The sequence below is a fragment of the Cinclus cinclus genome, chromosome 3 (assembly GCF_963662255.1).
Source record: "Cinclus cinclus chromosome 3, bCinCin1.1, whole genome shotgun sequence".
Lineage (NCBI taxonomy): Eukaryota > Metazoa > Chordata > Aves > Passeriformes > Cinclidae > Cinclus > Cinclus cinclus.
Window position 1 is genome coordinate 75,979,492 of NC_085048.1, and position 26,892 is coordinate 76,006,383.

Sequence of the window (26,892 nt, forward strand, 5' to 3'; positions counted from 1 at the left end):
AGGCAATAATTTTTAACATACAAAAGTCAGTGGCCAAGACATTAAATAAATATATCTTTGATAAGCTAAATCTTTCAGCATGTTGTTACATGTGCCATTACTTCCATTTTGCTTTCCATCAAGTGTTAGTGGCTTTTTAGGCTGCATCAACCTTGTAGAGAGCCCTCCAGATCTTTAAGAACTCATCAGCTATCTGCGAGGACTTAGTTGTGGATTTGCTCCCTTCTTCATATACATCTCCAGTGCCTCCTGGGAGATTCCCACCCTACATTCATGTCCCAAATGCCAGGTCTCACTCCATACTCCCAGAGTTTGCCCTGCATCCATGTTCACTGGGGCAGCAAGCAAGTTCCTGCTCCCCTGGGAGTGTAGCACAGGACCCAGAGGGCAGCAACCATGACAAGACAAAATGTGGCTTTCCTCTTCTCCATTCTGGACTTTCTTAGTGAAAGCATGACATTGCTGTGACTACAGAGCCAACTACAAACAATATACATGTTTGTATCCAATGTATATGTTTGTTGTGCACATAATATGGAAATCATTCTACAGCTCTAAGATATTTGTTTACTCTGCATTTTATGTGTGTGGTAAATGGGTTATGTTTGATGTGTCAATCTGTTTGCCCTTGCTTCATGTATACTTGTGAATACCCTCTGCTGCAGTGAGTGTAGAAGTGAATCAGCTCAAAGCCTCATTAATCACGAAACCGTAAAACAAATACCTTTAAAATGTTATTGTTTTGTCATCTCTGGAGGAGCATCAACATAAGTTATGAGCTCTCATAGTATTAAATAGACATAGATGATTCATGAATTACCACTAGCTGATAATGGCATGGGAATGAGCCTATATTTAGCTTTCTTCTGGCTTTTTTTGATATGTTTTGTCCATGACCTCACATTTGCTTATGACATCAAAATTCTCTCTCTTGGAAACAGCAGTAGTGTTGCAGGCACTGTGTTGTTGTCTTATCATTAATGAATTGGTAGGAAGGTTGAAAAGAAACAACTTCTGCTTAGCCACCTTGTTAATCAGCACTCACAGGAAAAAAAAAAAAATCCTTCCAGAATGGGGATTATTTGATATGAGAGAGATTGGGGAGTTGTTTATAGAAAAGTCCCTAAAGCCTTTGGAATAAAACACAGCTGCAGTGCTGAAAGCAAATCAGATGCTTGATTGTATTACTGGGGTAAACAAAGTGAAGCAAAGCCTAGGAGGGGATGGTACTGTTACATAAGACACCACTTACATTGCATCAAAAATGCTGTAACGCCTATTATGTCCTGTTCCTCTGGGTGTAATTGCTCTTGAAACAAAGGAACAAAGCAGGACAACCAAAATGATGACAAGTTTCAAACAGTTAAGCACTGAAATGCTGGAAAATGTGAAGTTTTCTTTCAAGAGGGAAAAAAAAGAAAAGAACACCTTTAGAGTAATCTATTGAAAGTGTTTGGGTTTAGCATACAAAAAGCTAACCTGGAAATAGGTGCATTTCTTTTTTCACAGTCAGAGAGAGCAAAAAAATGAAGCTCAGTAATGTGAAAATCAGATGATGGAAACATAATGAAGGCTAATGATCCAATAAAATAGGTTACCAAAAACCTATTGAAGGCCTTTAAAAGGTATCTCTCTTCCTTTCAGAACATACAGCAGAAAAAGGGATAGAGACTTATAGGAGCACGAAAGAAAATGATATGTAGAGCACAGAGGAGCAGATTTAACAATGGGACATGTCACCCTGCTCTCTACTCTGTGAGAGCTTACCCTGTTTTCATCACTGTGTATCTGTTCCACGTTCCTGCTCCCTCTTTATCAGCAGACTTTGCCTGTCAGTGTGAGATGAGCTCACTTTTTTTATCCTGTTTTTGTATGGAAATTGGTCTCATGGAACAGCACTGTTTCTATGTCTTTGCTGATCTCTCACACCCCTTTAGGGTGTGTAAGGTAACCTATGGGGCCAATTTTAACTGTATGTTATCAAAAATATTTCCACAAATTGTATTAATAGGTAGTGGGATAGAAGAGAAAAAGAGAATTTTCAAGTGTCCTGAGCTACATTATAACCTCAAACCTGATTAAACATCAGAAAATCCATATTACTCTCAAACTCAGTATACAAATGTCTGCAAAACTTTCTTCTTGATTGCTAATGCTTATAGAAAAGCTTCCTGAATTTTTTTTTGTTCCAGGGAACTCCTAAAATTGAGAAGTTTTTGGGTTTGGTTTAAACTGAATAAGCCAGTATACATCCAACAGCCCTGCTCAATATTCTACCTGTACCAACTGGTCCAGCAAGAGATATTAACTGTTTCCAAAGATCTTGCCCTTGAATGGGATATCACAGCATATTTCAAATTTATTTATGTCATATTTATGAGATAAGTAATAGCATGTGAAGCAACTGGAGAAATATCAGGTGTGGATTTATAATGTATCTTTACAACTAAAATAACATCTTAAGAAATTCTTACAATGTATAGTCTTGATGTTATGCTGCCTGAATTTTGAGGTGTTCATTCATTCATCTGCTTTTGCGTCAAGGCTGTATTTTAGTTCTGAATATGTGTTTTTTATAACCTTTACTCACGGGAAAAAAAAAAAAAACACAAGAGAAACTCACTCTTGAATGTGAAACAATTGACTAGCGTGGAACCCACTGCTGCAAGAGGACACTAAGTCTTCTGCTGAGATGTTTAAAATGTTCATTTGTAACCAGTACTTGAACTGTTATGACAGACAACACCAATACGTACCCGCAGGACAAAGAGGACAGGTACTGGTTGTTCTTTGAAATGGTCTGGACAAGTTTCCCTTGCATCTTATCTGTAATCGATTGGCCAACGAAATTAGAAAGCATTTTCTGTTTTCAAAGAGTAAAATTCAGAAACTTTGTTAATGGCATTATTGAAAGGTTTCTGCAAGAGGGAACTGGAATTTTCTTGTTTGTATCTCTTAGTACTTATCCCATTTAGCTGAACTGGCCTTTTTTTTTTTTTTTTTTTTTTTTTTTTTTACCTTAATTGCAAAAAGCAAAATACTGTAAATCCAGAATAGACCCTGATGCTTGCTAAAATATCATGTAGGGTTGCAAGATTTCCAAGCAAATTGATCCATTACTTGCTGTTGTTTGATAAATGAATAGTGATGATTATTGGTTTGAAAGAATCCGTTAGAAAAAAATTCCATATTTTCTAGCAAACTTGAACCCACTAAATTTTGTTTCATTGGAAACACTGAATTATTCTAGTTACAGATAGATAGATAGATAGATAGATAGATAGATAGATAGATAGATAGATGAATTACATAGCAGGTTGCAAAATTTGTGTCTCTACAGGGCTGTGGTATGATCCAGTAGAGTAACTATGACATTTTAAATGCCAATCAGAATTATAAATAGCAGTGTGTCTTGAGAAATGTTAAGGCACATGGAAAAAAAATCTTTCCAAACTATCTCTTCCATTATTTCATTCTTGTTTTAATGAAGGACCTTTTGGGGAAATTGCTATGCTTGAATAGCATGTAGAATGTACGTGACATTTTATTTCATTCACCTGTGTCCCTGTCTGTTGTTCTCCTCAGCAGTCCAGAAATTAAACATTTCATGAGCTATTTGCTCTTTACTGGCCATTTAATTATTATGCACCTCATTTCTTTTGTTTATTTGTTACATTAAAATAATAATAATAATTTTCTGTGAGTTTGGGGCTATTTTATAATTTTGTAGGATATCCTAAGGTGTGTATGTTGCTGCAAGATAACACTGGCAGGTCACTAAAAGCATTTGCCTCTGCCTCACACTCCTCAACACCCACAAGGCATGTGTTATCTCAGAGTAGCACACCTCCCGTTAAGCCTTTCCGTTTGTGTGGCTGATGGACAAGGATGCTGTCAGGGTCTTAACAGAAGTGCTGCTTCTGTGTGTTTATAGCTGTCCCATTGTCTGCAGCTCAGCGCTGAGATGTGCATCCGTCGTACCTCGGATGTGCGTAACGGGAAGACACTCACACCAAAGTCAAGAAAGGGATAGGCATAACACTAGTTTCCTTTGAAAACCCCTACAAGTTGGGACACACGTTGGGTGCAGAGCTGCTAGAGGGTTGAGATGGCCCAACAGAAACACCAAGAACACTGCCAGTATGTCAAATTATTTTCTTGTTTAAGAAAGAAATTCAGTAGAGAAGGCATGAATAAAACAAGATTTACAAAGACTTCCTGTAGGTTGACTAGTAGATTGTCAGGTGCAAAAAGATTACATATTGGGAAGGCTTCATAGAGGTAATCATGTGCTTTAGTTGCTTGGTTTTATATATTTCTAATACAAGCTCTTAGAAAATCTGAATTAAATATGTACTGTGCATTAGGAATAAAGTCCTAATGAAAAAATTTGCTTAAACATCTGCTTATACTTGAGATTGATTTGAGTGAGACTATTCAAATGCTTTAAATTAAGCCTATTCTTAATGGGGACCTAATGTCTAGCCTGCTACTCTCAGGCATTAGACATCACTCTCATTAAGAATTATACATCTTAATTCCTTGTGTAATGCCATGTGTATGCATCCCTAGCAGCCATTTTGCAATTATACATCTTAATTCCTTGTGTAATGCCATGTGTATATATCTTTAGCACTCATTATGCAAGACAAAACATATAATTGGATCCCACAGCAGCAGTAGCATCTGTCAAAAATCAGAGAAATTCCTTTTCTTTAGAGGAAGGCTTTTCAAAAATAGGAAATGTGTGTATTATTCCACAACTTCAAATTTCTTTTTTTGATCTATTGTCATATTAATAGTTTTGGTGGTGTACACATACTATAAATACAGAAGATCATGGGTTTGCATCTTGTAAGGTTGTTTCACCTTGGAAGCTTGTATGTGCCTCATCAAGAACAGGTGCTGTCATGTAATTCTGCTGGAGGGCTGTGTGTGTGTGTATGTGTGTACTGAGCAGACAGATAGACAGTTCAAGCATCCAGGCTAGAGCAAACAGTTGTTTCTGACTTTTGAATCTAATCTTAACAAGTGATAAGCATTCAATAAACTCCTGAAAGTGGATACTGGCTCCTCAAGAGCTAGAGTGCACAAGCAAAGGCTGTATAAAATGAGCTAAACCCAAGTGTGGGATTAATTTCCAAATTGTTCCTCGAACATGAGACTGAACAAAATGTTGATACAAACCTTGAATTTTGTAGCTTTGGACCATTTTTAATTTAAAAGCATAGCACTCTCTGTTAATGGAAAATATTGATAACTTGAACTGTAAGTCAAATTGCATCCTTTTCCTGTTAATACCTCCCAGGTTTTCATGAACTACAATTTTCTCATGAAGCAGCTGAGAAAAAATGATGCACACTTGATTCTCCACTGGGAAAATACCGGATATCACAACTTACAGGAGCAAATTAAAGTCCATCTCTATCTGATAAATGCTATTTTGCCACCTCAGTACAAGCAGTTATGCTTTGCCTCTTTTTGTTTTGCTGCTTATAGAAAAATTCCAACTTCCTATGTATCCAAAAATGAGATTGAAATCAGAAAGAGATAGTGGCACACAGTTGAAGTAAGTAAATATACCACACAAAGGTAAGATATTGAAGCCTACAGACAAGGTTTTCTTATGGATGCTTATTTATCAACAGTAATAATAATAGTAATAGCCCCCAAATACAGCAGTAAGACAACTGAGAGCTGTAGTGGTTAGGAGTCATTATTGTTGAGTGCTTTTAAGACAGTTAGAACCAGTAACCTTTTTTTTTGTTTTCTGTGTGAGCTGGTAGGTTATCTTTGAAGCCAAAGAATAAAAGTACTGTGGGGTCATGCACTAATTGTGGCTATTTTCTCTTGTCTTTGCATTAAACTCCCAATAGCAAAGGAATTTGAATTTTGAGGGGAGAAGATAAAAAAACTACATTTTTCCCCCAGATTATAATTATTTCAAGGATAATGATACATTTCTATTTATGAGTGACCCAGGGGTATGTTAGTTTTTCCTCTGATTTGTGCAAAAAATAACCAACCCCCCCAAAACAAAAAACAAACAAACAAAAAAAATTATTAGCAACAGAATAGAGCCGCATGTATGTTTAAATTGTGGGGTTTAGACACACATTAATAATTTCCCCAGGATCAGTTATATCTGAATAATATATTTTAAAAAGCAAATTTTCTTCCTTTTTTTTCCCCCTTGATTAATTATCTGCTTTCTATGTGAGTCCTGAATACAGAATTTGGCTCATGCTACCCTAATTACCATTGGCTCATTTGCATAGAATGCCTGAAGGGTGAGTGTCTCCAAGCACATACCTTTTTGTTCCTATCACATGAATCCACCAAAGTCATGTGCCTTCATGGCTGGAAGGCTTCCAGGTGTGGCTACTTCCAAGTGTTTTGAGAGCAGGGAAGGGGATGAGAGGAGGAAATTATACACCTTTTGTTTGACAGTAGTATTGTTCTTTGTTGGTGGTATAGTGGTATTGTTAGCATTGTTATAGTTGTATTATTGCTTTTCTAACAGCAATTATGAGGTTCTTTCTATCTTCAGGAGCAATGTGAGAAAGAAGAGTGATGCTTCCAGGTATTAACAAAAGGAAAATGAATGTACTGGGAGAGAGGGAGGGGAAAAAATGCAATTTCAATAGCTTTAAGACAAAAGGTTTTTAAAGGCATAGGGAAAAAATAAAAAATAAAGTTAGTGAATAGCTTGAATTTTGTTTCAGGAATGCAATCAAGAGAGTCAAGATGTAAATGTAGCTAGAGAAATTGAAGGAAAAAGTTAATTTAGAGGGAATGAATAAGAAGAGTAGTGAGGTGGGGGAGCCCAGGAGGAGGTGTATTACTGCAGCAGAATATCAAATGAGAAATATTTAGGTGTGTGCTGTGCTTGACTAGTGAATCTTGGTGCCATACAGCCATATGAATTCATATCCTAGGTGTCAGAAACAGGCGGGTAGGCTCTGATCCTGAGCAGCTGTAAATTAATGTAGCTCCACTGGAGAAAATGGAGTCATGCCCATTTGCACAAGCCCAAGAACTGGCCATGATAGCAAGAACTTTCACATATAATCAGGTCATCAGACCACAATCTAATTATCACATAAGATGAATTCTTGAACTCCCTTTCTTATTAAAAACAAACAGTAAGCCCTATCACACTGGTTTCTTAGAGGCAGTACATGAATGAGGAATTCTTCAGCCATGCATGTTTATTCTAAAGACCTAGATAATTTCCATTATAGTAATTAATTCCAGAAACCAAAAAAAGTACCAGGTCAGAGTTCCGAGAACAAGACCTGTCAGTAGGCACAAGGTTGTCCTAGAGGCACTTGGAGGGCCTGGCTCATGCTTTCCTAGATTTCATTCAAACTTTGTTTCAGCCAGCACTGGTATTCAAATGCGCGATGTTAGATTCGTCTTCTCCAAGTGGATCTTTTGAACCAAGACTCTTTCACGCATATTTTTTTAGTCATTCATAAGCTATTTTTATGCAGAGGTCTGGTGTACTCCCATGTTTTTCAGAAGTTCCAGGCTGGAGTCATCCTTCTGTACTCATGCACATGCAGATACACATTTCCTTGGGCTTTAAGGATTGCATCTGCTTTTCTGACTGTGCTGAGGAAAGGGTGAACAGCTGCACTTTGGTTTAATGTTATTTGTTGTGCCATGCAGAGTGTAATTGCATATCATAGTTTAGTAGCAGTGAAATTATGGTACTTATGTGTCCTAGGACTGCACTGGCTTTTTCCATATACTTTCTCACCAAATTCCATGCCCAATTCATCAGCAGACCCACATTTTCTTTGGTCCTCCTTTTGTTGCTGATGTACTTGCAGAAATCCTTGATGCCTTTTGTATCCCTTACCATTTTGAGTCTAGGGTGGGTTTTGGCTTTTCTAAGCCCACATTTGAATAGTGTCTTTATAGTCCTTCTGCATCCTTGCTGCAGCCTCTTGCATGTTTCATTTTTATGTCTGAATTTTGTCAGGAGCTTCTTATTCATCAAGCAGGTCTCCTACTATTTTTAGTTGACTTCCTGGTGATCAGGATGGACCACTGTTGAGCTGGAGGAGGTGATCCTTGAACATCAGCTGCTGTCCACAACCCTTGTTTTCTCCAGGGCCAGCTACCATGGCACTCTTTGGCCCTAAATAGGCCAAAGTAGGTTCTCCTGGAGTCCAGATTTCTGCTCCTGCTTTTTGCCTTATCCCCTCCTCTCAAGATTTCAAACTCCATCAATTCAGGGCTGCTGCAGCCTAGGCTGCCTCCAGTCTTCACATATGCACCTAGTTCTTCCTTGATGGAAGTGCAGCAGACCACGTCCCCTTGTTGGCTCCTCCATCCTTTGTGTCAAGGAATTGTCATCAATGCACTCCCAGAACCTTCTAGATTTCTTGTGCCTTGCTGTGTTGCCTCCCAGGCAATAAGAGAAATGTAGTGCTTCTTGGGTGATTTGTAGACGTCAAAAATCCAAAGAAAAGTAAATTGCTGAGTGGTAAAATTATCTTGATAAACATGAAATATTTATGGAGCATATCTTTTGTAGACAGGGATCTTGCTACCTGTCAGTATATGCTGATACAGGACAATATTTGCAGGTTTTATAAATGTGTGTATGTATTCAGAATCCAAATGGAGTTTCTTTTGCAATAAAATGTTTATTGTGTGGTATTTCAAAACAGTGCTGAGACAAGTGCCAAACTGTATTTCCTGTAAACCAGACAATGTTCTGATCTCACATTTCAGGGATCATTTTTTTGTAGTTTGTATAATTAATTCACAGTAATATCTAGGACCAACAAACTAGAAAAGTATTAGTTTGAAAGGTCAGACAAGAAGTCACATTATTGACTAGGTATATACACTGTGAATACAATAAGCACAGGTTCTGTAAGTTTGAAAAAAACATTCCTGTTTAAAAATAAAGGTACTTGAAGCCACACAGCTAGGCTTTGCACCAAAAGGAAGGTACAGATATTGAAGTACACTTAATGGGAGCTCTGCATTGTGACAAGATATTCCTGGCATAAACCAGTCCAGCTGTCATTGTTTTTTGATTAGGCCTTCTTTTTCAGAAAGCATCTGCTTTTTTCCTTGAAAGATGAAGCATGGTATTTTCATCCTTATTCCAATGCTTTCTCCAGCAATGTTTATAGAACATTTCACAAAGATGGTCCTCCGTTCAGAAGAACCAAATATGATGGCTTTAAAAAAATCTTGCAATTTCTTTCTCACTCCTAAACAATATTTATTTTAGTTTATTCCCATTTCAGGTTAATTGGAATTGTAGATCCTTGGTCTAAATCCATCCTTCAGAGTTTGGAGTTGGTGGAGATCCAAGGTCTGTCTACATCTAATTTTACACTGAGGCTTAACACCAAGTCTTCATCTATCTTTGAAATTTATCCAAAGTTTCTCAGTGTTTTACAGTGTCAATATTCAGACTTAGAGACACCTTCAATTAGAATCCGCTCATGCAGGGTTGTTTGGGTTTTGTTTGTTTGTTTGTTTTGTTTGTTTGTTTTTGTTTAGGTTTTGGGGGGATTTTTTTGGGTTTGGTTTCTTTGTTGGGTTTTTTGGGGGTGTGACAGGGTTGTTTGTTGTTTTGTGGGTTGTTGGTTGGTTGGTTTGTTTTTGTGGTGTTTTTTAGTATTTCCAGTAAAGTGCTGTTCACATTCAGAATTTTAAAGAAGCAGCTGTTGAACTGAGTGGCGCTGTTCCTTGTAGAGCACACGGATAGGATTTGCTGACTGTAGATTATGCCCTAATTTTAAAAGATTTGCTTCTTCATAAGACAAACATAAATTAGAAGTAAAATAAAGACTTGAGGTAATTCCTTCCCCTCTCCCCTCAAAAAAATAAATAAAAAATAAAAAAAGACCCAAACAAGCAAATGAAAAAACAAAATTTCTCTCAGAGAAATCTTAATGCCCTTAATCTGGTCACTGAGAGGGAAGGCATGCTCTCTGGATCTTTGTGCAGAAGCTAGGTATTTCCTGAGAACACAGAGACACACAAATCTGTTCATTATTTTATGCTCTCCCTAGTACCTAAACTAGATATGTGCTTACAGTACTAAAAAGCAAGTGCTACAAGTAGGAGATATCATGAACCCAATAAAACACTTAACGTCACCACAGTTATCCCAGATACATTATTTATGTTATGTTGTTTGCTCGATGGTCATATTCAGAAGGGTGTTCTTTTCACATGGCTTCAGCTGTCACCAGATTCAAGAGGAGATGCAATGCCCTTGAAACAGGGAGCACCCCTTGCTCTATTTTATGTGTTTCAGTGCATCTGAATACCATTTCTTCTTTATGAGACTCTCTTGTCAGGACTGGTTTTGGGTGTATCAGCTGTTAGTAACCCTGGACTGGATCATAGCTGTTGACTATGATTTTTTAAGAATCTTTTTCAACTGCAAAAGCTTAGCCAAGCCAGCTTGTGTCGATTCCTGTGTCACTGCTGCCATCTTCGGGAAGTTTTCAATGTTGCTGGGAGGGCTTTTTTTAATGTCGATGAATTCCGACAACCGGGAGATGAACCATGTACATCTTGCACAAGAACACAGTCCAAATTGCACAAAATAAAAGTTTGCATGTGGGGTGCCTTCACTCCATTAGGGATATTTTAAAAAACATGCAAGGAAAGGAGTGTCCTGATTTCTATTGCAGCTCAGTGTGAATTAAGCACTGGGTAATTGCTTAGCTCTCATCAGCTTTCCTGCCCGCATGGTCAGTAGTTCATTTCAAGAACCACATTAATGAACCCGTCAGATTTCCAGGTCTGTTTGCACATATAAATGTGCAGCTAGATGCTCAAATGCCCAGGGCATGCATGCAGAGCAGCAGTATTATCATATGGAAATAGGTTTGTTGTACTTTTTAAGGGCATATTAATAGAACTCTAAAGCTGCTGAAGCAGGAGCTAAGGCCACAGGCAGTAAAATTCATTCCTCATTACATTTCTTATGAACTGATATATGCATTCAGCAATAAAACATCATTTTCAAACCTGGAAAATGTGATATTTTAATGTAAATTTCAACTACTTTGTTGGAAAAAAAAATCAAGTTTTTACATCACGGTTGTAGTGTTGCATGTTCTGCAGGAAAAAATAGCCACTCAGTTAGTTATACTTGTTATAAAATGCATTCTCTCACCCTTTCTAAAGTCATCTCAAGAAAGCTATCATTTTCCCTCTTTGCATCCTAGTTCCTAAAAATAATGCTTTCTTCCATGCAAAATTTCACTACTTCTTTGTATCCATTTGACTGATGACAACATACACTCTTGCTTTATTTTCTTTACAATGTGACTCATGCTCTGACTTTATCTGATCTGGGGTAAATACTATATTGTTCCGATGAGTGACAGAGGATTTCTACCACCGTATGTGGGAAAGACACACAGTTTCTGTTTTAATATGTGCCTATATATATTACATAGTTAGAGTTTTGCTCATATTTTACTTTTATTTTTTCCTTTTTATCAGTTTTAAGTGAAATACTGCATTCATTTATGATATAAACCAGGGAATTATAAGCACTAGATTACAAAAAGTCTTTTTAAAATCCTGGTTTAATACATTTTACATCTCCAACTGCTTTAAAATTGTCCCTTTTATTCATAAATTACTAATCGCCTTATCCCTTGCATCTAGCTTCTAAGACATTCCAGTAAATTATAAGGTGGCAGTGATATTGGGATTTTTTCAATGCTTCCTCCTATAAATACTTTGTAATTTATTATGGAAATCATTTGTAGAAATCTTATATTAACCTGCATCCACTTTGCATTTTATTAGTCATCCAGGCATGAAATTGGTAAACATTATAGGCCAGATAGATGTGATTAGGTGTCTGTACGACTTACTAAAGTTACATAAATGGGAACAGATTTAAGTCAATACGCAATTGTTTTTTCTCTCCAGTGGGGCCAGCGAGAACCTAATAATTAAATTCCTTTGTCATGTCTGTACTGCAGAGGGAAGTAAGGGATCTCTGCAGTTCTACATCCCCAAGCAGTACTGAAACCTCTACCCAGCATAATACAGCACCATGTGGAGAGAATAGTCCAGGTCCCAAATACACTACAGCTGCATTAGCTACAGATTACTGGTATGGCCCTAAGACTTCCAGCAGGGATACCCCAAAGTGTCTCAGCAGCGCAACTTGCAAGTAAAACTCAGTTTTTCCATCTGAAGAAGGAAAGAGTCTACGCTACAGCTGCACAGAAATGAGAAGGCAGAGAGGAGAAGCGGGTACAAAGGAATTAAGAGGAGAGGAGGATGAGTAGCTGTGACAGCTGGTCCTGATGGAGGGGTCAGACTCTGTGGCAGCAGCTGTTTCTGGGGCTAGGAAGAGCTCCTCAAAGTAGAAATGTTTAACATCTAAGGTCTTGTCAGAGTTCCTGTAGCATGACAAGCTAGAAGCCTTGCTCTCTCTGCTTGCTGTCCACAGCTCTGGCACAGGTAAGTAACAGGGACGCAAATGCCCTGCAGGGTTTAGCAGCCTGATGCTGTAGGCAGCTGCTTACTTTGTTAAAGCTTGTTTGGCTTCCTTTTCCAGCAGTAGTTTGGTTGGCATCTAACTGGGCATCCCTTCTTAGTGCTTCAGGGCACAATATTGTTCTGCTTCCAGTTAGAGCAGTGCAACTCTGCCAGGGCCATCTATGCCTGTTTCGACAACCAAAGCCATGGTCTGCTTTGAAAACCGTGGAGTGTTTGAACTCATTTGCTTGGATAGTCAAGCTACCAGGTAGATCATTCAATGATAACAAGATATAACTCTCTTATGTGCACATAATATCACAACCAACAAGTTTTTCACACTTTCAGTATACCATATACCACATCATCTTGTTACTAACCCTCCTTTGTGGGCTTTTTCTTCTTATTTTCTGGGATGGGCTGATAAGTCTCACATCCTAGCCAATATGAACAAAAGCAAGATTGTGTAATACCCTTGTGTGTAGGTATGGCTAGAGAAATTTGGAAAGGGCATTTCCTCTTCTCCCACAGAAGGCCTGAAGTCACTTCTGAGAGAAGTACCTGTGTCTGACCCTACTTTTTTATTTTCTATTCCTTGAAGTACTTAGACTACAAGGCAACAAACAAGGGGGTTGGGGAGCAGAAATAAGATTGCCGGTCCACATAAATCAGCAAATTAGGTTTGGGGAGGTCTGGGACAGGTTTTTCTGAGCTTATGCTGTTCATTTTAACCAGCCCACCTTCTAGGTTAATGCTGCCTGATGTAAGGCAAGCTCCAGGACAGTGTGTTTGGCTCTAGGCACAAACTCACCAGTACTCACTGAAGAGGCTTCAGATGTAAATGCCATCGTCTAGATCTTAGGTAATGAGCCCATGGGTTGTTTTTCAGAAGTCAGGAAGCTGACTTTTACTTTCAGGTTCTAAAGGAAAACATTGAAATCTTGATGCAGTCCTATGCTTAAAGCTTTTTATGTTTATAGAAAATTGCCTCTTACACTATTGATGGCAAATTGCCCTTGGATTGCAAAAGCTGCACAGAGAATGCAGCTGTATTCTTGAAACCATGTTTTGACAGATTGTCATGCTTCTCACAAAAGTTTGATTTTAGCTGAAATATGCATAGTAAATGTGTGTACTTTATTATAAGGAAAAAGACCAAAATTGCTTTGCAAGTACTACTGTTCTTTGCAATTTCCTTATATCTGATAAAATCGGTGTCAGTAGAGATGAATGCTTTTTCTACTGTGGCGTTTATCTTCATTGTAGTATTTGCGTGTTTTTCTTTAACTGGCAATTGGCAAAGCCACAAATTCTGAGTAAACATAGCTACTCCAGATGGTAAATATTCTGCTTTTAAAGTTTCCTGCTGTAAGGAAAGGAAATATCAAAAGACAGGGTGTGTGGATGATGGTTTCACACTTGGTTCTGGATATAATGAAGTGCCAGAGGCAAAGTCAATCCAGTATCTGAGATGTCTGGTTTACAGCAGCAGCATTACAAGGACTGTGACCTTCGCAGAGGGTGGGAGGGGGGGTGGTTTTAATTGACTTTGGGTGGAAATAAATACCAAAGTTCATCATTTCAGAGCAAAAAATACTCAGTTTGTGTTTATGGGGGTCTGAACTCTCACCAAGATCCGAGTCCTGTCTTACTTGACAGTCATGCAGCATGGTAAAATCTTTTTCTGAGAAATCTGGGGTTTGGGGCCTTTTCTAGAAGAAAAATTAAAAATTCTGTATGTACTTCTTGGCCACTATAATGTATTTTGCACTTTGGAAAGTGCATTTGGAAACCACATTTTTCTAAATAGATGTGCTATAGAGAGACAACTTGGGTCATTCTATTTGTCACTTTCTGATTGCTTTGATTCCCCATAAGGCATGCTCGTATTTTTAATATAAATGTTTGCTCCAGTCAGCAGCCTATAGTTTGACTACAAAAGCTCATTCAGGATTGAAACTTGGTGCATTATAATATTTTACATTTTCAAGGAAGTTTTTTCACCAGATGTTGATGTTGTCCGGTTCAAGATAATTAATTTTTTACCTATCCAGTCTTTTGTTTGTACTACTACTTAATAAAACACTCTTCAGTTTTAAAAAGTCCAGTAAAAAAAAAATCCTGTTATTCTGATAAAGCGCAAACAACTATTCATTTTCTCTGTACCATAGAATTATTCGGTGGTTGGAACTCAGGATGTTCTGTGTGATTGGCAGCTACTTAGTTACAGTCCTCCATTACATTTTCATTTACAAAAGAGATGGGGGAAAAGCATGGAAATACTTCACTGATTGCCTATATTAGTAAAGTTTTGACCTTATGAAACCGGGATGTAGTTCTTTAGATGAATTATCTGAGATAGCTATTGGGGGAATCCAATGTCTAAAAACCGGAAATTTTCTTCTTTACTGCTGCTATGTGATCTTGGACAAATGCCTTTAGTGTGGATCCTCAGTGGCATTTAGGTATGCATATCAACTGAATTAAGATCCTCAAATTTTAGAGATCTGTGGCCCAGGTTTTCTGCAAATTAGGCTTCAGTCACTGAAACACTCATAGCAGTCCTCTCTTGCTTCACTGGCATGCAATGAAAGAGGTTTTCTTACAGTTCCAAGATGTTCTCATGGTGTGGTGATCAAAGCTGTGCAAGTATGTTAGAATGCTTATTTTGCTTTGATCTGCAATATATAACCAAACTGGTTTTGAAGACATAAAAATGTCTATTTAGTTCCATATGTATCTTAGATTATACATGGCTTCTCTGGGATTCTCTTTAGACTATACTATAGCCTTCTCACATTACAAGAGCACTTAAAGTGCATTTTCTGGCAGCTCAGTAAATAATAGAATTAACACTTGTCAGCTGTGGTTTATTTCAGCCTTAGCATGAATTATAGCACTCTTTTTGTTTGGTTTCGAGCTTGATATTCGAAGAAAGAGTGAGTAGAAGTGTTGATTTCTTGAAGTACTTGTTTACCTGAGAAAGAAGGTAAAAGTTGCAAGCACTGCATTTTAAATGAAAGGTGAGATCTGTGTTGGTTTTCTTTGTTCCTATAGTTATGGTCTTTAAGAAGATTTGTTTTGCTTGTGTACTAGTTTTTCTCCAGTACTGATGAAGATCTTGATCCTGCCTGCACTCAGTAGCTTTTAATTGTCATAATTCTCATCAGTATTGGAGGGTCCAGACAGCCACCGCTGAATGAGGAATGATAAAAAGAGGAAAGGTAGAAGAAGTGTTTATTCTAGGACTTTACAAGTCAGTATATTCTCAGTGACAACAGGTCACAGTAGAAGTAAATTAATTTCATTCTATGATGAAATTACGAGTTTGATAAGAAAAAGTAATTGCACAAAATCAATTTCTTCAAGTTTTTTTGTAAGACCTCAAACTAGACAATATTCTCATAAAGAATTCATCACCATATTATATCAATAAAAGGTTTTAGTGGGCTGGGTTCCAACTGGTATGGTTGGGGTCTGAGCAGCAGCATTGTCTCACTGTTAGGTGATGCAGGATGGATGCCTCATCATGCTTCGGGCATAAGAAGTGGCAGATCACAGAAAGCTGTGTTTTCTTTGAAGAATCTTTGCAAAGCAGGGTATCAGTAGCAGCATGTGTCAGGGACTGTCAGCAAACCTGTCAGGATTCAATACTCAACAGTGATTCAGAAGTATATAATAAAACTTTGCTGATGCAGCAGAGCCGTGATACAGATTAGTCAAATATAACTAGTGACAAAAACAAGACAATCCTCAGAAAAGTGCAGCAAATGTGATTTGGGGCTGGAGGAGAGAGAGAGGATGAATGGTTTAACCAGTGAGAAGCTTAGGATTTTCTCTGTTTAGGATAAACAAGCTTCAGAGGTGTCTTAAATACAGTACCTAATCACCTTCACAGGAAGAAAGTATGGGATACTGAAAGTCTCTTTATTTTAAAGCTGAAACTAGGAAGAGTCAAAGTAGACATTAGGTACAAAATTTGAAAGTGATTTTGAAGACCCAGTGAAACTGTACCAGAGGTATGAGTGCATCTTTCCTCACCTGATTTCTTTAATCTGGATGTGAATGTTTGCTTTGGAAGACAAATCTTGGCTAAAACATGGTCTGTCTTCAGTACAAACCCAATAATGATAACTATAGTTCAGATTTCAACATGGATTGCAGAAGGCTGGTAAGAAACCTGGGTATGTGCTTGAGTTTTTACTTGCACAGAAGTCCCAGCAGTGCACCTACAGTGCTCCAGATTAAACCTTGTCTGTGACTGCCTCACTACAAACTTCCCTGCATTCTGCTTTGTAGACATATGGAAGGTGGTAGAGGTGAAAAAGAAATGGAATATCTGAGTTAAGGAGTGACTTTAAAATAAAAGAAGGGAGCTCAAACTTGAAGCTTTGTGCAGAGAATGGGAGTATTTTATTGAAGTTGGAAGAAAGATAATTTTAACAGTAATATTTATAAAGCACTATAGGGAGATATCAGAGACCAAAGAAAAGGCATTTGCAGTAGGCAAGGCAGAGAATGAGAGCTGTAATCCAAGGGAAAGCAAATCTTTGAAATGTTGTAAAAAAGGAAATGGTAAAATCTTACTTCTGAAAAACCAAGCAGCATAGCACGCAAGTGAGAAACTTACTTTGCTTTCATCCAAAAAAAAAAAAAAAAAAAAAAGGAGCTACATTCTGCTTCCACTTCCAAAACTTAAAACACTACAAATGGGCCACTCAGGAATAACTGAGACTGAAGATTCATTTTACCACCCTAGTTTTTATTCATCATCATTGCAGACATCATCTGTGGGGTTTGAATTCCACAGAAGTGACCAGAGTTTGGTCTGAATTTACCTTTTGCTTGTATAATCATAACCATAGGAAGATTTTTAAAATAGGATCTGAATCCCTGTTGAGGTTTTTAATACCCTATTCTGAGGTCACTGGATTTAGGATTTCTGCTTGGGCCTATCTCATACATTTTTACAGATACTCAAAAGTCTGTAATAGCCCACACACAGGTTATATTAATTTCCAGTGCCTAAATCCCTAAAGTGCTTTGGGGATTTCCCTGCTAATCCTCTTTTTCAATGCAGGGGTAGGTTTGAACCTTTGAGATTTATTCTTTTTGTTGGTTGTTTTCCAACCAAAGAATCTTTCAAGGGTAACAACACCAAGTGCTTAATGCATAAAGATATAGAAAGTTTATCTGCTGTTTATATTATCACAGCAATCTGCCAGTCTTTTCTTTTGGCACAAGAAGGAAAAGAAAGTGTGACTATTATTAGTAATTACACTACTTACAGTAATTTTCAACACTTACTAATATAAAATTTATGCAAAAGTATTAAATCCTGACTGAACATCAAATCCTTTCCTTTCCAAGGGCAAAGTAACTGTATTAATATTAATGAAGCCATAAAACACAAGTTAACTGACAGCATTTTTGCAGTTGCTTTCTGCAACTGTATTTTGTTACTCAAAATTTATCATATTTTTCATGTCTGAAAGTAAAAAAATGAATAAAACTATCACAAACTGCTCTTTGTTGTAGGTGACATGCCTTTTCTTTATGATTCATGCTTTGCCATAAAAAGGGAGTGCTTAATGCATTTGTGTTGGGAGATGCCTATTTATTCAGACACAATGATCAGCCTCTGGGGTGTTTCTTTGCCACAGAACTGATTCTACATCTCATCCATTATCTAATAAGATGTGAAAAGAGTATCCTGTCTCACAAAAAAAAAAATCAGGCTTTGTTTCATTACAAGAATGTGGCAGGCCAACTCACAGATTTACTTGCAGGATATACAGTTGTTAGTGAAAGGCCCAGTTATACACTCATGAATGTTTCCAATAGGCCTGTGGGGAAAACATTAGTAACACTGGTACTGAAGATCATTTATTTCAAAGGCAAGTATAAAATATGGCCTCTGTAATGAGAAAATGCATTTCACATCTTAAATAGTACTGCAGGAGCTTATGAATTTTATTATTGTAATAAACACCAATGCCACATAAACTAGCCAGCCAGAATGTCTCTGCAAAATATATGCCCTGGTTGTTTTTCTTCTCTTTCTTCGTTATTTCTCCTTTTACAATGTTTATGAAAGGTTTAACATTGTGCTTGCATGGGAAAAGAGAGATTAGAGTAAGGAAAGCCAGCTGAGGCATTGTGTGATAAGGCAGTGATAAAGCAAGTGTATACAAAACACTATCAGACAAATGGTGTCAGTCAGATGTGCCCATAAGGAAATAAAGTCACAAAGGAAAAAGAGAGTACGATGCACAGTAGGAAATTCAATTAAACCCAGGCCTAACCTTAAATGTTAGGGGATAACAAGTCTTTAAGACCTTAGGTATGCAGATGGAAACTGAAAGTAACTCTCTCTACACGTTTAAGCAGATCTTAGCATGCCCAAACTTTTGCAGTGCAAAATGCACTGCAAATCGTTGTTGTATTTAAATGATGCTCTATTAAAACAGTGCAGCCCCCCATACAACATACCCCGCAAAAATGTGCCTCCATTGTGAAGCTGTTTGCTAACAACCACAAGTGAATTAACAAATCAGTGTTGGTTGAAGTAAAACAAAACATTTTAGATCATTGACAAAATAGAGGGAGAAGTGACATGAAAGCAAACAAGTGATTAGGTTTGATATCTCTGTAAGTTAGAACGCTCCCTGCACTCCACGGCTCTAAATTTCCCTGACTTTCTGAATAACAGGATCAATCCTTTTGGACTTGCACAATGCTTCTTTTCATAAATGGCAGTTTCTTTAGCATGACAATAAAATATGATTCTTCAGTGCTTCTTGGAAAAGGGAAAATGCATCTTGAATGAGTTCAAAATGAAAATACAAAAGCTGGAATTACTGGCAGACAAATGTTCTAGTGTCATGTCCTCCTGATATCCTTTATTCATTACATGTGAATGCAGCTCTGTATCTATAAATCAAGGCTGTTTTTTCAGCCTTGCTTATAATGCAAGTCAGAATGGCTTACCACTGAGAGATCTTTCAGAGTCTGCAGTTGCATCAAGACAGCATAGCTTTAAAACAGCATAAGAGAATCCATTCTACATTATTGACTTTTCCCCTTACCTGCAAGGACACAGAATTTAATTCAGCATTGATGGGTCAAAGATTTTGACACATGTCAAGTCAGATATCTTCATTTTAGACTTTAAAAAAAAGCATCAAACCTGATACATATGAACTACTTTAGGTGGCAGAGGCAGTCAGACTGAGCTAGGGAGAATTGTTTCACTTATCTGCAAAAGACATTACTTTTCAAGGAAGAATATTGCTTTTCTTATGTAAAGAACATGTTATTTAAGGAGGATAAAACCAGAACAATGCTAAAAATGCAATAAAGGTCTAGGTACACCCCTAAGCCCTGTGTTAAGTGGCCTATCATTGTGTTCTTTCTATGGATTTTTTGAATCATCCTATAAAGGTCTATGGGAAGGATATAATTTCCTAGAAAATGGTATTTCATATGGCCTTTTATAAAGTGGTCATCCCCTAGCAAAGTCAGCAATAGTTTTCTATAGAGAAGGCATTTGATTCAGAACTATGAATAGACTATTTCAATTAGCAAACACTATACAGCAGAACAGCTTTTTTCAGCCATCACCCTTCTTCTAAAATAGATTTCACAGCGGGAAAAGCATACCCAGAACTATCTAGTATGACTTTACATCCCTAAATGAACCATGTTGCAAAACCTCATTTTTAATAATGGCATTTACATTACTTCACCGATTAAATGTACAATAATAAACAGCAAAAAAGTTGTGTTAATGATCAGAGAGTATAATAAGATGCACAATTAGGAGGATTATGGGAATTTAATGGGAAGAAAAGGTCAAGGGATCATCTGTTGTATGACTCTTCATGATTGTAACCTGCTGTCTATGTCCCTAATGTGTTTTTCTGACTGGTATGCTTTGGTTTGTTTTCCAGTCCGTGTTCTGCCGTGAATGTAAAGAAGAATTCCATGAAGGGGAATGCAATTCTCTCCTCAGCCCACAGGGAGCCACAGCTCAGAAGGTATGGATCTCATAACTTCTGATCATTATCCCTGGCCCAGCCAGAGTGACATTTGTCAAACGGGTCCTAATTATAATCCTAAGTAAAAGCAATTATGTTCATGCTGAATTACTCCAGCCATCGGAGTTGCCGAATTGGCTTCACAGTGAATTTCAGCCTCTTTTATTGATAGAGTAGCTGAGTCCTGTCAGGAGCACATAGGGCTTTGCCATCAGTTGATAAAGAAAAGACCTTCCCAGTGGGCTTCCAGGGTTGTCTCTATTCAATGTGAACACTTTTGAAAGGCTTTGTATAGTCTTGCTGCCTTTCAGTTTATTTGCAGTGCACCAGTCAGGAAATCATGTGGGATTGTGCTGAATAACAGGACTTTTATACAGCCTATGCAGAAAATACTACTGGTAATTTATGTTTTAGCTTACAGAAATAAAAAATAGATTGCCTAGGCTGCAAGCTGTTAGATGATAATTATTCTAGGCTGCTCTATAATTTTGAAGCTATAGACCTGGACAGGAAATAGTTTTTCTCTCCTGGCATTTCTCTTTGTTTGAGATTCAAGTTTCCCTTGAAATAAATAAATCATGTAAACCACAGTCTTTCCAACTTAAAAAAAAAAATTAAAAAAGAGAGAGAAAGAAAGAAAGAAAGAGAAAGAAAGAAAGAAAGGAAAGAAAGGAAAGACAGGAAGAAAAGAAAGAGAAAGAAAGAAAGAAAGAAAAGAAAGAAAGAAAGGAAAGAAAGAAAGAAAGAGAAAGAAAGAAAAGAAAGAAAGGAAAGAAAGAAAGAAAGAGAAAGAAAGAAAAGAAAGAAAAGAAAGAAAGGAAAGAAAGGAAAGAAAGGAAAGAAAGGAAAGAAAGGAAAGAAAGAAAGAAAGGAAAGAAAGAAAGGAAAGAAAGAAAGAAAGAAAGAAAGAAAGAAAGAAAGAAAGAAAGAAAGAAAGAAAGAAAGAAAGAAAGAAAGAAAGAAAGAAAAGGAAGCATGCCCCATTAAATATCTCACTGCTTGATGCCCAGGCTGCACTAATAGGAAGCAGAAAACTGGTACTCAGATATCTGGCAGTTTGTGGGCAGGTGCTGATGGGGGCTTGCATCCAGCCAGGTCTCAGGGAGGTGTGCCAAGCTCCTGTAACTGCCTGCAGGCAGGCTCTGTCTGAGGTTGGCTTTTGGAGACTCACTGAACACACAGACTGGCAGGGAGCTGAAATTCTACTGGGAATCTTTGCCATGTGCTACCTGGAGGTGATCCATATGCCATACTTTGCAGACCTTGCGCTAGGTCATGACCTGTGTAGAGATTCTTCTCTTTAAACTTTCTTAGTGAAGCTCTTCTGATTTATAAAAAAAATTAGCAGTAGTTGAAACAGAATGAAACAGCCTGTATCCTTGTAGTCAGTCAGGGTTGACCTGGAACTTGTGTATTGTATCAGACCCTAAATCCATCTACTTTCCCAGCCTCTAATGATTTGTGATGCACATGTGGTATTTTATGCTTAGTGGCTATCAGCAATTTTTTTTCCATGAATTTGTGCAACCCATTTCTGAAGCCAGATATATATGTAATAAGGAGATTTGCAGCTTAGCTGCCCTCTATGAAGAACAGTTTATTTGCAATAGCCTTAGAGCATTCTTCCGGTTCCCATTCACATTTATATATTGAAAGAAAGCAACTTCAACAGAGACATTGAGAGATGCTTAAGCATCCAACAGTGTAATAAAGCAGGAGACTAAGGCTTAATGTCTTCCCTGAATTAAACTGAGCTAGACCTTGAATACATCTCAACATGAACTGAGAGCTCTATATTCATTAAGTTATTTATGCTTAGAGATTTGCCTAGAGTACTGAAAGTTGTCATGGCACATTAAAAGTTACTTCAACAGTGTTGGCTCTGTGACAGCTAGAGTTCACGTAGCTTTTATCTTCCAAGGAAGAGATAAAGGTATGCCAGGAAGAATCAGAATAGCATAGGAAAAAGTAATTTATTTTAAATATTTTAATATTGCCTTAGCTTTTCCCTATAATGATGGGAGAACTTCACCCATCTGATTCAATCTCACAGCACATGAATTGCACCCAATTAGACCTGTTAATTTAGCAAAGTTGACTATTATTGTAGTTCTAGTGTCACATGAATGTTCCTGAAAAATTTCCTGTACTCTCAAGGAACTGTTCCAGAATAGCTAAATGATAGCACCAGAAGAACTCTTGCAGCTATACACATCAGGTCCCCTGCATAGACAAGACCACAGGGTTCACTGAGACTCCAGTGAAAGCTGAAGTTAATAGATTTCGGTCCTCCTCCTCCTCCCTTAAAAAACTGAGAGCTGCATTAATTGAACGTCTCCACGAGGCGGTGCTGTGCCACTGAAGGAATGTTTTCCCTCCTTTCCCTGAGCCGGGCGAGCAAACCGAGCGGTAGCAGCAGCAGGACAAGCACAGGTGTCGGTGAGATGTCGGTGAGGCGTCGGTGAGATGCCGGTGAGGCATCGGTGAGATGCCGGTGAGGCGTCGGTGAGATGCCGGTGAGGCATCGGTGAGGTGCCGGTGAGGCGTCGGTGAGGCGTCGGTGAGATGCCGGTGAGGCGCCGGTGAGATGTCGGTGAGGCGTTGGTGAGATGTCGGTGAGGCGCCGGTGAGATGCCGGTGAGGCATCGGTGAGATGCCGGTGAGGCGTCGGTGAGATGCCGGTGAGGCGCCGGTGAGATGTCGGTGAGGCGCCGGTGAGATGTCGGTGAGATGTCGGTGAGGCGCCGGTGAGGCGCCGGTGAGATGTCAGTGAGATGTCGGTGAGATGTCGGTGAGGCGTCGGTGAGGCGTCGGTGAGATGTCGGTGAGGCGCCGGTGAGGCGCCGGTGAGGTGCCGGTGAGGTGCCGGTGAGGTGCCGGTGAGGTGTCGGTGAGATGCTGGTGAGGCGCCGGTGAGGTGCCGGTGAGGTGCCGGTGAGGTGCCGGTGAGGTGTCGGTGAGATGCTGGTGAGATGTTGGTGAGGCGCCGGTGAGGCGCCGGTGAGATGTCGGTGAGGCGCCGGTGAGATGTCGGTGAGATGCCGGTGAGGCGCCGGTGAGATGTCGGTGAGGCGCCGGTGAGATGCCGGTGAGATGCCGATTTTTTCACTCACCCAGCATCGCTGCAGAGCCGCCCTGCACACTGGGCTCCCATACCAGCACACAAACCATTTGGGGGGCATTTATGGAGAGCAGGGCCTGTGGGACAGTTCCCATCTCTTTCCCTGAAATTAGTGTAAACATTTATCCACTGTGCTTTCAGACTGTCTGTTCTGCTTGGCATCACCTGCTGGGTGCACAGGTCTGTGTGTCAGACCTAACTTTCTGTGATTGTAGTGAGGAGTGAGAAGATTTGTTTTATCTTTGCCCATGGTCTGTTTCAAGGTAGGAATAATACATTTCCAGGGTTGTGTCCAGCTCATGCAATTTGACTCCTGTCTGGATCCTTTCCATATAATTTATTTTATCAAGACATCTTATTGCCACAACTTCTGCCTGTCGAATTTAAGGATCAGATAAACACACTGCCACTAAAGTGTTCCTCTCCAGAACAGGCACAGGATACACAATCAGTTTCAGGGAAATACTTCCAAAAAGAAAAATGCAGGGTTTGCTTTAGTCTGTAGTGGCTGTAGTAGTGAAAGGATCTTTTCTTGCCTTCACATTGCTGCAAATGCCTGCAGGTCTCTGATGTTCAGCAATATGAAACACTGTAGGCAGGTATGGGCCTAAGTCAGCGTGGCAGAGGTGAACATGGTGGAGCATGAGAAGTGTGAAAGAGGTGAAAGAAAATCCAGAAAGGAGAGTTGTGGTAGAGGAATTGGGTGACCATAGTTGATGGCAGCAGAGAGAGCAGGAAGAGCTGTGGTAGCACTCCGTGCAGCTCTCCTAAGGTGTGTCAGGGCACTGCAAAGGGTTGTCTACTTCCTGGAGACATCCCATGTGTCAAGACAGGGCCTGAGGACAGGCATGAGCCAACAAGGTGGAAGGTGGGTCCATAGGCAGCTATGAATGGGCTGGGCAGGGATGTGGGGAGCTGGAGACAGGTCCTGCTGCAGTGCCACCAGGCAGTGACATGGGTTCCTGAGCCATGAACAGGATGCAGGGATTAGTGGGGAACTGAGACAGCAAGGTCCGATGGTACCCTCAGAGCCTGCCACCAATTTGGGAAGACTTGGAGAAAGAGAGACAGAAGGAAAGACAGAGCCTGATATATCTCTCAAGTTGTACCAAGGGAAAATTAGATCGGATATTAGGAAGAAGTATTTCACAGAAAGAATTAAAAAGTACTGGAATGGTCTGCCCGGGGAGATGGTGGAGTCACCATCCCTGGATGTGTTTTAAAAAAGACTGGATATGGCACTTGGTACCATGGTTTAGTTGAGGTCTTAGGGCATGGGTTGGACTCAATAATCTTGAAGGTCTCTTCCAAAATAGTCATTCTGTGATTCTGTGATATTTGAGTGTCCGTGAAAGCTAAGAGCTGACTGGAGGGACTGTAATGTGTCAGATGGAGTAGAAGCTCCAGAAAGAGAAAAATAAAGATGTGAAATGACATGGCACAGCTATGAGAGTACAGGAAGCATAAATGGTGGTGGTGAAATGGGGCTGTGCTTGGCCAGATGCCAAAAGGAGGGAGAAGGAAGCCAGAGGTAAAGTCAGGGGAGTGTGGCTGGTGGGACTGTGAAGGAGGGTAGGGAAGGATGGAAGGGGGATTGGGATAAGTTGGCAGGAAGAAGGAAGAGGGGAACCACGACTGCAGGATGTAGGAGGGATAAAGCAGGTGCCATATGTGGATCTTTCAAAGCCTGTTCCAAATAAAAGAGTTGGAAGCTTTAGGGAAGCTAAATGGCATTTCTTGCTGCTTGGGGTAGAAAAGGCAAACTCAGCAGCAAGCATGCAGAGAGCAGGCTAGCTTTAACTACTGGCATATCATGACCTTTCAGATCTGTGCACAGATATTGCATTGGGAAGGATAAAATGTTCTCTTTCTGCTGAAATACCTACTTTTTGCCCAGATAGGCCATTGGAAGCTTATCTTAAACATTTACTTAGTGGTGCAGGACTGATTATTTCCCATTTTAGTGTGTAAATTAGATTATTTCAGGGAAAATAAAATTTATCTGTGGCAATATCAGTTGAGAAGCTTTGCTTTAAAACCATTGCAGCCTACTGGAGCCATTTGAATTTTGGGATGACAGAAGAAATCATATTGGATGAATTAAAAGGCACAGTGTGCATGATGGAATCAATGACACGGTAAAGGTGACTCCAGCCAGATTTAGGTTTAGAAATAACCGCATAGTCCCAGCTCTGTGCACCACAAAACCAAACTTCCTGGCCTCTTTTAACCTCACACACAGACAGTCTGTACTGGTGGGGAACCTAGCCGTAAACCAACTTTGTAAGTCCCCATCTTAAAATTAGCCTAGCTTTCCTAGCACAAACCTTTCTAGGTTTTCTTTTCCTTTTACAAGGATAAGCAATACACCTTCTTGCTCACTAACAACTGGACAATAAAATGTGGCCACATATTAGGTTTGAACTTTTTCAGAGTAGCTTCAGGATGGTTTTGGTGTTGGGCATGCTGATGAGACACTGGCAAGGGAAACTGTAATAGCAATGACATTGATGTAAAAATGGTGCCTATGTAAATAAGTGAGTAGAATGTTGGGCACTGAGTCACAAGTGTTTGAGGGGAAAAAAGGTAACACAATCTGGATGAAATGTGTTATTTAAAAGTTGGTTCTGTGGACAAACTGTCTCTGAGAAGCTGATGATTATCTTGTCCTACCAAACACCTTAAAAATCCTGTCAGAACATAACTAGTCTTAGTCCATACCTTAATTCCACCTAATCTGAAAAGGAGTCTGTTCTAGAAAGTCTGGCCCTGAAATCCCTGCAGTCCAGTAAAATCCTTCTCTAAGTATTAATTTTTAGTTGCTGGTGCAGCTAAAAATTCTTACCATTTCTTGCACACAGGTCACACACTAGGTGGTGTAAATTTCTGCCATTTTGTTACCTTGAAAATCTCATTACCTGCTAAAGATGTTCAGACCATGTTCACTGTATATGCAAAGTAAAAAATGTATTGCTAATTTTATCAATGTCTTAGCTAATCAGTTAAGTATTTTTAGCCCATTTACAAAAACACTAGAAGTTACAGTTCAAATTATAGTTAAAATAAAGGATATGCAAACTTTCAGGTAACACTAATTTCCCTGGTGTTAATTTTAACCTTGCACTGCTTCTCTGGGTTCTAGGCTCAATAGCTGCAGTCTGAAATGGGCCGGTATAGTGAATCCTTTATCAGAAGGAGCATGATGTTGATATTGAAGGCTTTTTTTCCCCCCCTTCT

General features: G+C 39.1%; 1 protein-coding gene across 1 annotated transcript in view; it reads left to right on the forward strand.

The window, feature by feature from the left end:
• The window catches only part of PRKN (parkin RBR E3 ubiquitin protein ligase), a 563,177-nt gene that overhangs the window by 526,477 nt on the left and 9,808 nt on the right, over window positions 1-26,892 (forward strand). The window contains exon 10 of the mRNA XM_062489014.1: window positions 20,448-20,534. Within this exon, the coding sequence (XP_062344998.1) occupies window positions 20,448-20,534 (87 nt within the window). The remainder of the gene's footprint in view (window positions 1-20,447; window positions 20,535-26,892) is intronic.